The sequence below is a fragment of the Falco peregrinus genome, chromosome 7 (assembly GCF_023634155.1).
Source record: "Falco peregrinus isolate bFalPer1 chromosome 7, bFalPer1.pri, whole genome shotgun sequence".
NCBI classification, from domain to species: Eukaryota; Metazoa; Chordata; class Aves; order Falconiformes; family Falconidae; genus Falco; species Falco peregrinus.
In genome coordinates this window covers 35,712,671-35,726,493 of record NC_073727.1, presented here as the reverse complement: position 1 = coordinate 35,726,493, position 13,823 = coordinate 35,712,671, and the positions used below count along the sequence as shown (strand labels likewise).

Sequence of the window (13,823 nt, the reverse complement as noted above, 5' to 3'; positions counted from 1 at the left end):
TTTAAATAGAAAAACTGAACACCTAAGAACTTAAGAATGTGCTGGAGAAGTAACCTAGTAATAGCTGTTTTGGTAATGAACTGTGCTTATTTTCTACTGATAGTTTTTTGGAAAACAGTCTTCTACAAAATTCTAAAGCTTGCAACATGGGACATTTGATGGAATAATTTTCTAAGTTTTTTTTTTTAATGAGTCTTTCTGTTAATGCGGAATTAATTATTTTTAAAAACATATACCTCTTCCAGTTTTCTTATAATGCTATTACTAAGATTGATTGCTTTTTCCCTTCTCCTCTCTTTTTTTCTTGGCCTTAACTTGTTCCCACCAGTGTGTTTTTATTGTGTGATGCACAACTAGTGCTTACTAAGCATACGTTTGGAGAAGGATGGAATTTAGTGGAAAGTCACAGCAGAAATCCCATATTTTTGGCCTTGTCAACAGATACCTAAAAATAACAATCTTAATTGGCAACCAGTTTTTCCGTGTGCTGTGAATTTTTACCATTATTTTTCTTTTCTGACGTACACGAACCCTGTGGTATCTAGACTAGCACTGTGTGTACAGGGGTTCGTAGGAGGGATGGAGATGAGGATGCCTGGAGGCACTGCTGTGTGGATTATGCACCAAATACTGCTTCCCCAGTGCCTTTCTCTGGTGGGGTATGCAAAGCAAGAAACGTTGGACCAAGTGAAGAGAAAATAAGATCTGACCTGCTCTGTCAGCAATTGTTTTAGCAGTTGTTCTCTCCCAGCCTGAGCCTCTCTCTGGCCTAGCCCATCAAAATGTGAATTGTGGATGTGGACAAATGCAGATGGCTTTGAAAGGGTTTGTAGTCCAAAGAGAAACTGGGGATACAGGCTTGGATCGAGTCTGACAAGGGAAAAGAAGGGATCGGTGAGTGGAGCAGGAGCAGCAGCCTGTAGCCTTGGCTCCTGAGGAGCCCGAGTGCTGCCAGTGCTGGGGCGGCCAGTTGTGAATGGCCTGAAGTGACGTGGATTCTGAAGGAGAGATTCACAGCAGAGCAGTGAGGTTTTCGTGTGAATATTTCTTGGAAGGTTCTCCCGGTCATTTGTCCCCCCCTCTCTCTTGAGGGCTTTCACCAGGGGAAGTGGCATTACTGCCAGCTCAAAGTTGAGAGTTGCTGTATAGATTTGTTAATGAGAGATGGAAAGGTCAGGCTGGGAAGAGCCTTACCAGAAAAGCAGCTTATATTTGGTTGAGTAGGGCAGGCCTGTGACTGGTGATGGAAGGGTAAGGTGCAGCCTCTGAAGGTTAATGGAGTGTTTTTAATGTACAGCAAATGCTTACAGGACCCTGAAAATGGCCTTGAGTGCTCTGTGCTGAGTATCTGTGTGTTTCAGGACACAGACTTCTCTGAAACAGGACCTAGTTGGGGAAGGTGACGAGCTGGCTTTTTTTCGAAGGACAGGAGGAGTGCTGCCCTGGAAGCATGGCACAGAGCCACAGCCTGCTGCAGCGTATCCCAGCTCAGCCTGCCAGAGCCCACCGAAGTGCATGCTTTTAATGTATTCAGTTTTGTTATTTTTATCTTTTGCGTGGTGTGCTGTGGTGGTTAAATTTCAGCTGAGGTGGGTCAGTGAGAGCAGGTTGTTCCAAAGGTGAAAGGCCACTGAAGAGCTGATGAGCAGTTCTGCAGGGCTAAACGGAGGGACGATAAGCTGCAGCCACTGCAGTTCAGTGTAGAGAGTCTGTGAGAGGGACTCAGTCTGCTCTGAGGGAAGCCTGGGCAAGGGCTGGGAAGCCTGACCTGCTTTGGCCACACTCAGCACTGATGGTGGCTGCTGGGGAGACTTTTGATGCGGCTCCATGAATGTCTTTCTGCAGTGATTAGTGTTGGATTCAGAAGCAGCACATGGTGCACACAAGACACACCTGTCAGGAGAAGTTTAAGAACTGAGGTGGTTACATGGAGAAATTGTATTTATTGGGTAACATGCACTACTAGCCAGATGTTGTTACTGCCACTGATGCAGAAGCTAAATACTTCTTCATATGTGGTTGGTTTTTTTGTTTCCCCCTGGGCTTTCAAATACGGGCAGATTAAGGAATGGCACTGGGGTGCATATTAGCTTGGTAATTCATTGTAATTTATTAACTTAGTACCTGGAGCAGAGAGGCAGAGAAGGTGGAAACTCAGTCCTTCCATAAGGCTCTTTACCTTTAAAGGCAAAGTCCATATAGTTAGGATTTCTTATCGGAGAATCGAGCACATTTGGTGTGAAAGGATTTGTGACTTGTACACAGAAGGGGCTTATCTTCACGAGAAATGTATGACTTTTTTACTTAGGGGCAGCTAACAAGTGTCAATTGTCACGAGATAAAACATAAGGACAAGGTGCTTTTTCTAGATAAACATTCTAAGTCAGCCAAATGGGAAGGTAGGACTTAATTTACTGCGTTTACATTGTGATAAATCCACAATGCTTGATCTTTGATACATTTTCCTCTCAGAATAAGTGATATTTACTACTTAACCTCAAACCATGACTCCTTTTTTAGAATATGGAGACAAATTCAGACGTAAAAGACATTTGAAGCTCTTTCTAAAGTGTTAAGAACTATTTTTTAATACAAGGAAGAATTTTGATATACTCTCATAATAGTAGAGTAACTTAGTTTAGAAGGGACCACTGGAAATCATTTTGTCCAGTCTGCCCCCACTCAAAGTAAGGCCAACTCTGAAGTTAGATAGGTTGCTACTCATGTAATCCACTGATACTCTGAATCAGTTTGTGGCTTTTGATTTGGTATATTTGACTGTAAGGTTGACCTGTAACTTCAATGACATCATTATAACCTTTGCACTTTCTAAGAGGAATTCTTTGCTAGGTCAGTGGTAATTTTTGCTAATGACCTAATGAGGTCAAGATAAAACCTAGAGGTTTCAGCTTGTTGCTTTCTTTTTTCTAGTCACAGCTATACTTAAGGTGAAAGATGTCTTTTGAAAGCCTTAGCAACATACATACTTGGGGTGAACCAAAAGCTAGTAACATCAAATTGTAGAAGTAGTAAGCTTTCAGTCAAAGAGGAAGCAAGATAGAAACAGTAGCCTTTGTTAAACATTTGGACTCACCAGTTTACTTCACAAACTGTAACTTCAGGAATTTTACTTTGTCCTTTCCCAACTGTAATTAAGGTCATAGATACCAGACTAAACATTAATAAAAAATAAAAGCTGATTAGCAAAGGAAAGAAGTAAAGGTACTATCAACCCATAAGAATTTACTCGAGCAGAAAGGCACTTCTGAAAACTTCTTTATGAATGGCAATGCTAGGAAGATATGTACTGTGAAGTCTGTGGAATTGGCTGGTGTGAGTTGAATAAGAGGTTTGCTGTAACTAGCTACTAGAACTTGCATTCACTATTTCCTCTTTAATACAGACTCCTGTGCTGTTCTACATTGGGTTATACGTACAGCAGAAATCTTAAATTAAAAATATATTCCAGATATTAAAAGCCATTTTTAATATCATGGTTTGCTTGTTGACAGCAGTTTGCCTTGATACTTTGACACAATTCATCACCAGCTGCCCTCACAGATATTAATATATCCTGTATCTTAAGAATGCTAACCAGGATTTGCTTTTTTGTCTATGTTTATAGCCGTCGGTCTGGCCAGTATACAATGAACCATGACCATTCCAAGAAGACCCCTGATGGAGCATCGTTTGACCGCTCAGGATCCCAGGACTCCTTGGATGAACTGTCTATGGATGACTACTGGAAAGAACTTGAAAACATCCATGAAACTAGAGGAAATAATCAGGAGGAACGAGTAGCACTTGTAGTGAAAGAGCCAGATGGTAATGAAATCTGTTCTTGTGAATGATCATCAGTTTGCTGATTTAGGAATTTTTCTTTAAGTATTATTTCAAGAGATGGCACCCACCAAACACATTGAAATCAAAAAGAAGGTCACTCTGCTGAACATCCACTTTGAAAATTCTGTTGCCTCTGATGCATATCACCAGAAACAGGCAATGCCCTGAAAAAGAATTGTATCAGAGATGAGTAAAAGGCTGGTTTTCCTTTAAATGGCATTTGCAGAACATTAGAAAGGTGCCTATACTTGCAGATCACAACAATTGAAGCTTTATTTGTAGTTTACTGTTAAACTAACTTACCCTTTCACTCTTTGTGTATGTTGTTCGTTATTGTAGCTATTGTGGATAGAAACCTCACGCTTTAGAAGACAAGCCAATGATTAACCGGGTTAAGTTTAGTGAGTAACTTTCTACACTTGTAACTATTGTGACTGTTCAGTTGTATTATTTTTGTTTCTCAGAAGCATTAATTATGGGACACTCCTGAGGGCATGATCTTAGAAGAAGTTGGGCCATTTATTTTTCTTGTCCTATCAGACAAAAGAGTAGTAATGGCCTTACGGCTACTCTTCTCTCAAAAGTTATTTTTTAACAGTGCAGTATCTGTCTCTCCCCATTCTTACAAGAGGCCCACAGTCTCAGTAAATTGAAATGGTGAGTTTTGCATTTTGGTATGGCCTCTGCATGAGTGAGAAGAATGTGCTCCATTAGCTTTCAAAGGGATTTGTACTTCTGCCTCCCTAGGTGTTTTGAAACATCACTGCTATTTACAAGCCCTCTGAAGAGGGTAACAATGTGGCCTCTGGAGAAGGCAGTAAGGCTCCAAGGCCATGTGCCCAGGGAGCAGGGCATCTGATGGAGCTTCAAGGCTTTCTCCAGAGAAGCAGAGCCCATTGTTCTTCAGCACATGAGCTTCTTCTCTTACCTCAGCTCACTGATGCTGCTTCAGGCTCTGCACTCCAAAACCCACCATTTCCTTTTTATATATAGCCTTCTTCCCCCTAGTTAACTGCTACAGCTTGAGCCCCTCACTCTGGCATGAAGCCCAAGGGAGTCAGCACAGCTGAGTTGATCAGACTGAGCAGATGCTGCTTTGCCCCGCACCTTGCCTAATGAGTACTCCTGAATGTGTGGGACACTGCACCTGGCTGATGGGCCTGCCTGGGCGGGAGCTTGCTTGAGACAAAGCCCTGCAAAGGCAAGGCAGGGGAGAGATGAGATATACCTCACATTTTCTTTGGAGAAGGGGTATAGCTCTTCTTTCCAGTCCTAATAACAAAATGTGAGAGTTTTGTCAGGGGCACAGGATTTGGCACATGCCATAGCAAAATTTTTACTTGAAAATTTATACCTCTTCTGAATGCTGTTAATATTCAGGTGCCCACTTGGATGTGCACTGGGTGCTGTGGGAAACTGCAGTCAACAGTGAAGTTGATATGCCAGCTTTGGAGTACTTCTAGATACCTGATAAGTGGAAAGGTTGCTTGAACATTTGAGAGGGTTGTTGGCATTTGGCACAAGCTCAGCTGCCACAGCGTGTTTTAAAAAACTTAGTGTTTTAAAGAAAGTATTATTAGAGAGATACTGATTTCAGAAGCAGAAGTTTTGCCATTGCTGACAGTATTTTATAGCTTCATATATATATTATATGATATCATATGATATTCATATATCATATAATTTCATGTGCAGTGATCTGTCAATAAAGGATACTTTATCAGCTGTAAGACTAAAGCAACAATTGTTTTGTGGGCTGTCATGTCAGCAGGCTGGAAACGATGTCATAGGAACCGATTAAAAAACAGCATTAAGTTGACTCCTGTAGCCTGGTTTGTCCTTCATTAAATTGAGCTGGTGGACAGCTGTAGGATTAATATATCAAGAAATGTAGGCAGAACCATGTTCGTAAGGGAGCTAAAAAGATTGAGGATTGAACTAAAAATCAATGAAGCAGCAAGGATCAGAAGCTTTCAGACTTCCCCATACACATTTATGCCTGGATACATAAATATAAAATGGTATATGATTTAATAGAAGTGCTGTAGATTATTATAAAGATTGCCCCCAACAGTCTGTATTGGATTAACTATGTTAAAAGCTTTGATATCGTATGTTAACCCTTTCAAAGCTCTTACAAACAATAGCTTTTTTCCAAGTTGGGACAGTGTAAGTAGTTCTTAATTGTGGATCCCCATAGTACTTTCCCTGTGAACTGCATTAACTGTACCATGGCATTAACATCCCGTGTGCTTAGCAGTACTCAAAAGCCAACATCTGTGCCTTTTTCTCTTCACCTTGCTCAGAGGGAGAACTGGAAGAGGAATGGCTGAAGGAGGCAGGTCTGTCAAATCTGTTTGGTGAGAGCTCTGGTGACTCCCTGGAAAGCATGGTGTTTCTGTCCACACTGACCCGAACCCAGAAGGCAGCAGTAGAAAAGCGAGTAGAGACTGTCACACAAACCATGAGGAAAAAAAACAAACAGCACCAGATTCCTGATGTCAGAGATATCTTCAGGATACAAGATGACTCAAAGGGAAAAGTAAGTTCCTGTCCATTGTTTTCTTTGATTCTGTGAGAGAGAGGGACATGTATGGTTGGGGGGGAGAAGAGGGATGCGCAGTCACAAAAGGAATCTTTCAAGATCTGTGTCTACCTTTTCACTGATTTTCAAGGGAATTTTCTGCTGAATTTACGGGATTAGCATTAGTCCAGCTTGACATTGCATTAAGCAATTTTAGTATGTAAAAAGAAGTATGTTTATTGGCCTTATATTACTTGAAGGTGATGAATAGAACAGCCACTCCGTGGTAAAGATATTAATCTGAATTAATTTTAACGCTAATGCAAAACATGTGACAACAGTCACCCAAAGAGCTATCAAAAGCCTGCTTTTTTCTTTGTGTGGTAGTGCCCTGAATCCATCCTGAGGGATCTGCCAGATAGGTGGCAGTCCCTGTTACGTACTGCTGCTCTTGTTTCTTTTTTTAAAAAAAAAAGGAAAAGGGGGACATCAACCTAACCTCCTCTATTTTGGCTAGGTCTTTATGCCTGTCTTCTGGGTGCATAGACCCCTCACTAACTCCCAGGGCCTGTGTGTGTCTTTAAACTGTGTGTGGGAAGTTGCTCTGACAGGTCCTGAAGGGTCCCAGTTTCCCTCATGGGGTAGCGAATGGGAGAGTTCCTGTCCCATATGCAGCAAAGGGGAAGGAGGGAAATGGAGACTATGATTAGAATTCCTCTTCTGTGGAGAAATGTATGCGTCTTGTCTGCTCCCCCAAAAGCAATGAGATTTTTAGCTGTAAGAAGACACTCTGACTTGATGGAAGTGGACGGCTAGCTTACTTGACCTCAGCCCCATCCTTTGTTCTCACTGCTGCTGCTGCCATTCAGTGCAATGGTAATGGTCATGGAAAGCAAGGTGAATTTTGAGGGGGTTTAACTTCCTTCTTCCCCCAACAGCTTCCTCTCCTTCAGCAACTTTCAAATTCGTTAGAGTGAAATGTAGTGAGGGGAGTGTGTAAGCTCAAATTCTGAAGGCATAACTTCCTTTTCCACGGTTCTGCTTTGCATGTGGTTGCAAATGGTGTATTAACTCCATAAAAGCTTTCCAGGATCTGATTTGGAATTGACTACACCTAAAAATTACAAGTTCTAATAGCAGAGCAATTTAGGTAAAATATCATATAGCTTGAAGCAGTATAATTTCCCTTTCAAGTGTGTTATTTCAGTAAAGCGCAGTAAATACTCATGTTCCTGAATTTAAGCTGCACATTGTAATGTTTGAAAATCGTGTCACAGTGTTCAGTAGACTTCTGTGTATCTTAAAATAGATGTTTTTATATCGATGACATCAGTGAGAAGAAATGCAAACAGACAAATGATTGTAGCCATTTAAGATGTATAAAACAGAAGTTTAGAATATTTATTAAATGTAGAAATAACCGGGGAAAATAAGACTTCTTTTAAACAAGTCTCCTTGACTGAAATAAAATAATACAAGTGTAGGCCCTTAAACCTATACCACATTCTTTTCTGCAAAGCAAGATAATTGTATAGAAATCATTGCTTGTGGTTATTCATCTCATCTGTCACAGAAAGCCTGTAGTGCAGTAGCTTCTACCACTTCCCTAGGTAACTTGTCTCGGTGCCTTGTTACTCTCCCAATATTAGACAGCTTTTTACGTAACAAAAGAGGACTGAAGCCATCTGCAGTTGTATGAAGTCATTCCAGTTTAATAATAGCCTCCAAATCCCTGTAACCTCCCTTCACCTGGAGGAAAGCAGGAGGAAAGGTAAAACAATAGTCTTGATGTTTTGGATCAACACAACAATTGTGTTGATGTTGGTACTAAATTTCCTGCCATATTCCTGAAGAGAAGCTAGACTCGGTATCTTGACAGCCTCCTAGTCTCCTTCTACTGCTCTGTGAAACAGTAATAATTTTCTGGGCAGTCATGCTATCTTCTTTCACCTCTCAAGATCTCATATTTAAAAAAAAAAAAAAAAAGCGGATTTGTGTTGGTAGTAGAAATCTTTAAAACTTGATTTATTTTTTTTTCCTCAGTATGCATGGAGTTATACAATGCTTGAGTAAAATAAAATTAAAAATCCAAAGTGCTAAACATTCATTGTTGATTTGAGTTGCCAAAAGGATAATAAAAATCATATATGGGTAAAAACTTATATGGGTGTAGATTTTCTACAGGTTGTAAAATATTTTTTTTCTCTAGTAGGTGTCATCCAGTTCATAGAATGGGGCAAATCTTGAGACTGGGTAGTGCAGCATTGTAGAAGGAAGAAGATGGTTCAAATCCTTTCCTGTTTTGTTGTCTCTTCAGGGTGTTCCAGTTTTGCTGTTAGGACTATAAGCTGTAAGCACCGATATTAATGCCAGGCCACCCTGCAAAAGAGATGGGATTGCTTTGTAAGGGAGGCAACCATGCAAGATTTTGCAAGAGGGACGTATTTCAACTGAGTCAGTCAAAAGGTCTCCTCCACATTCCCTTTCCATATACTTTCCAGTGCAAATTATGGCTTCAGGTCAAAGACCACAATTTCTTAGTCTTTGTAACTCTGGAAAATCAAGTCTTATACCTTAGCCTTTTAGGAAAAGGGGTAATGTACTTAATTACTTCTTTTTTAATTACCTAGATTTCAGATCCCCTTGGACTTTGGCAAAGGGTTTTCTACTGAAAAACACAGGTGCGCTTCTGCATAACCCTGAATTGCAGGAGTTTCTACAAACACACGCTTGGTTTTATAGGTGTGCGTATTTATTTTTCCTTTCTTAGGTCTGTGATGGAAGTGAGCCCTCAACTGTGAGAACAAGTGAAAACAAAAATGAAACACAAGATGGAACAAAAGGTAATGCCGAACAACTGTCTGGGCTTTTTTTCCTCCTTTTGTTTTGTAGGCTTTCAACTACACAAACTACTACATAGGTTCTTTATTACAAGTAACTTTTCAGCAAAATTAAATTCTTATGAGAAACGTGTTCTGGCCTGCATTGATGTGGTTTAAAATTTTTAAAGTGTGGCTGTAGGTAGTGTCCTTTCAGCCATCTGGGAAACCTTGTTTGTTACCAGTGATCGTCTTATAATTGAGTCCTCTGAGGGAAGTCTCCTCGCGTAGCTAATGCTTAGGTCTTTCCTGATCCTTAATTTATCCCTTCTGGTTTATCTCTGCTGTACAGTACAGGAAATGAAGCATTATACATAAGCTCATCAGTGCATGCAAGGGAACAAAAACAAATGGACTATAAACATCCAAAAAAAGTGAGAATTGGCGATGTATCTGCAGCTCAAAATTAAAGAAAAGCAGGGATCGAAGGAAAAAGTTATTTACCTTTTTAAGGAAAATGGAAAGGAAATAGCATTATGTGTATGTAGGACTGAGTTGTGTTCAACAGCGCGTGATTACTCCAGAGGGGTGTAGTACCCACTGAAGACCCCTCCCTCTCACTGCCAGGTAGGACAGAGCACCACAGAAGTCCTTAGCTGATTTCATAGGACCTGTTTTGAGAGCATGAATTGTGATGAAAGACTTTCACAAAGCTTTCTGCTGTTCTTCAGGTCAAATAATAAAAGGGTGGCTGCCCTGCATCATCTTAGGTTTCTTCAAAGTAGGGGTTACACCATGTCTGTTACACCACCATACCTACCACTGCAGAGATCAGGATATTAACTGGCAGCCATTTAAGCTTTTAAGATACTGCATTGCTATTCTGCATTGTTTGTATGTTGGGGTTTTTTTTTTCCTTCTTCCAGGGGACTGGATAGCATATAGGTGTTAGACTGACTCCTATAGCTGCTTAAATAGTCAAGCAGGTGGATCAAATTCCCCGCTGCATGTTACTTATCTGTAATTAAGCCACCAAATAAAATACTGCTGCAGTTCTAGAATACTGACTAGTAGTATTCTGGAAAAGTTGTTACTTTAGGATTGGACTTAGAAAACAGCAACAGACAATACAGAGCGTGCATGGAAGTTGAAATGGGAGACATAGATATATAAACCAGCCCTGAATATCACCAAATCTGTCTGTTTCCAGAAGTTTTGTTAATCCTTCCCTCCCTCCCTCCCTCTCAGAAAACCCCACTCCAATAAGAATAGTAAAAAATTGGGAGGACTGCCAGACTGCTGGTTCAGCAAAAGGGAAGGAAGAGATGCCTGGTGCTTGTGTCAATAAACTGCACTGTAGGATTCAGAGCTGGAAAACGACCAAACAATTATTAGTTTTTATCACATCTGGTTCTTTTTTTTTTCCAGTGGCCCTGATGAACCCTTCAGAAATGTGAAGTTCTGAAAGGCAAATCCCATATGCTAGCTCTCCTCAGTACAGATTGTGATGTGGATGGCAAATGCAGCCTGCTTACATCCTGATATACTTCTGCTTTTGTCAACATGCTAAAAGTGGGCTCTGCTGCCAAGATTGGAGCAGGAAGAAAAAATCAGTTTAATTTGCAGTCAAGCCATGCAAATTTGATGGTGTTAAAAGCACCACACCTGTTTCAGTGCTGTGCTGTGATCTTTCCTCCAGAATGATGAGCAAATTAGTGTTATACAAACATTGAATGAATTTAAGACAAAAAGTAAACCATGCCTGATATTTCAGAAATAGTAAGTATTTATGAAATCCAAATCCAAAGACATTATTTTAAAATGGAAACCCTCTTTAACAGAGAATTAGTACCAGTTTTACCTGAAAAATATTAATATCATCTCAGACATTATAAAAAAAATCCAAAGCTTAATTTGAGATGTCTTAAAACTGTTAGAGTAAATGACTCTGGCCTTTCTCCAAAGGTGATGACTGTTCCTAATTTGGTATTTGAATGCTCCGTTCCCAAGTGCTTCTGCCAGAATGAAGATGATAATGGTTTGCCCTTAGAGCATACGTGGGCTGTGTGAACCTGTGCTCACTCCTGCTTTCTTGCCAGTCTGACACACCCTGTTTCTTGCCTAAACACTGTAAGCAAACTCAGGGGATAATAAGAAACCATTACATTTTTATTCCTTTCTGCCTGATCCTCCTCAAACAGAACAGTTTAATGAGTTCCTAAGATTTTTTTGTTGATAGATGCATATTTGAGGTTTTTTGGAAGGACCCTCACTTACTGTCTTTAAGTGCCTCTTTTTTTCATGTAGATACAGAATGTGTCTACAGGAAACAAAAATAAAATTCAGAATCATGTATTAAGCTGTCAAAAGACATTATTATTTTAGCAATCCATAACACTCACTAAAGACCTGCAAAGCTAGCAGTATGTTCAACAGCTATGAAAGAAAAGAGTAATCCCAAGTTGGTTGAGATACCTCAAGGAATAAACCAGAAAGAATAAAACAGATGAAAAGCTAAATACTCATTAACTTAAATAAGGGAGCAGCAAAACTCAGTTTACTGTGGGACCGCAGTTGTCCTGAACACACAGGATTAGCTACTAGGGAAGAATGTTAGGTAAAACCTCTGTATAAGCATCATCAAATGGATGAAAGAATATGTAACATGAGGGAAAAGAGCTGTAATGTTTGCTTCTTGATAGGGAAAAAGACTGAAATGTAGTTGTATTTTTAATTAAAGAGTTGTTTCTGCTTTTCATTTTGCATGCTAAATGAAGAATCTATGACTGAAGTGACAAGAGTGTTAGTGAAAAGATTACCACATTTTTTATTTTCTATTTAAAGTCTGCTATGAATTAGCATTTTAGAGAAATGCTTTGTCAGTCCAAAAGAAAAATAATAGCTGTTCTACCTTTCCAGTTCTAAATTAAGATCTATAAACATAGCTCCATCAGGGTATACTCCAGATTCTCTAGCAAAACTAGGAAATAGCAAGGTTGACACTACCAGTATTTCCATGTCCTATTAAAAAGAAACCCAAATGTAGCCCTCACCACACTCCTGAAGAATTGCCCTCATTTTATGTGATCTTTAAATAGCACTGTGAACCATGGAAAAGGTACAGGACTAATGTAAAATACAGTTTCCACATCCTTATAGCAATATTTACATTTTTCTGTATCTTGCATTTCTCTTGTGGAACATGTAGTTGGCAGGTTGGCAGAACACCAAAGCTGCTTCCTCTTACAGCTGCTTCCTAGTTAATGAATGTACAACAACAGGAGCAAGGCTGTACAACCAAGAAGAAACTCCTTGCAATAGCAACATTTCTAGACCTTTCAAATGTGTACAACGTTACCAAGACATCTGCTTTACACTGCACCTTCGTATGACTAGAGGACTGAAATAGGAGCTACTGCCTTTTTGTCTGTTAACATCAGATCCCTCCCAGGCTGGTAGGAAGTATGTAGGTCATGTATACACCACATTAGCATGACAAAAGTCTTGGGGGAACTGGGAACTGTCTTCCTTTAGTTCAGATGCATTAAATAGTTTACATTATATATACAGATACACACACGCAGGGAGGCCAAAGATCGAAGCCAGGGATGAATTTGACCTTGGATATGTTTGGTTACTGAGGTCTCATATATCTCTTTGCTGAAAGGAGCAGCTCTAGTTTCAGGATCAGCTTAATCTTTAGCATATGCCCCAGGCATCTTTCAGGGTCTATGGAAAGAACAGAAGCCACTTTGGAAAGAGCAAGTGGCGAGTAACACACACAACAGGCAAAATTTGGAAATGTTTTATTCTGCTTCTTACAGCATTACTTGGTTGTAAGTACAGTCAAAGTGTTAACTCAAATCCACCTTCTCTCTGGAAGTGTCTCAGCTGTACATAAATTACCTAAAGCACTGTGCCCTACTAGGGAGCGGCACTGGTAGCTGCAGCCACTTGCCTGTCTGTCACCTGAGTTTGGCCCTGGCAGACTGAGGTTATTTTCAGGACTCACTCTAAAAGCTACCACAGACTAGTCTTGGCTTTGTGTCATTAAGTGTCATTTGTGTCATGCTTCATACGTTGTTTGGGTTGTGTGCTTGCAGCTCGGCTCTTTTGCAGACCACTGGAAGCATCAGTGTAGAGCAGTACTTCCCTGATGCTTCCACTCTTAATCAGCATTTCTGCAGCCTTTCCCCTGCTTCAAGGTCAAGTGTTGCTGTACTTGCATTTTCGGGGAGTTTTTTTCTGGCTTGGCTTAACTTAGTTATGCCAGGCCAAAATTTCCCACAGCAGTGTATAGAGTGTAATTTATTATCACAATATTCTTATACCAAAGCATATGCAGTGTTCATGGTTCTCTTCCTCAACTCATGTCCGTTTCCATCCCACTTTTCCTGCATTTGTGGTATATTAGCTTTGAACAGGCTGCAGTCTTGTGTGAGTAGGATTCTAGGCAAAATCTTGGTCCCACTGAAATAAGCAGGATTTATTTGTTTATATTTGCCCTGGTTTTAAGAAAGTCTGAATTTCATCACAAATACTTGCAAGATATTTGTAGTGCCTTGTACAAGGAACCTAGTTCTGGGTGTATCCTTTTAAAAAGTACCAAATCATGAGAGAGATGGTAGAGATATCAG

General features: G+C 40.1%; 1 protein-coding gene across 2 annotated transcripts in view; it reads left to right on the top strand.

Annotated features, from left to right (window-relative positions):
• The window catches only part of ARHGAP18 (Rho GTPase activating protein 18), a 100,951-nt gene that overhangs the window by 57,569 nt on the left and 29,559 nt on the right, over nt 1-13,823 (top strand). For both annotated transcript variants that reach the window (XM_055810826.1, XM_055810825.1), the window contains exons 2-4: nt 3,626-3,825; nt 6,150-6,385; nt 9,138-9,210. In XM_055810826.1, coding sequence (XP_055666801.1) covers nt 3,626-3,825; nt 6,150-6,385; nt 9,138-9,210 — 509 coding nt within the window. The remainder of the gene's footprint in view (nt 1-3,625; nt 3,826-6,149; nt 6,386-9,137; nt 9,211-13,823) is intronic.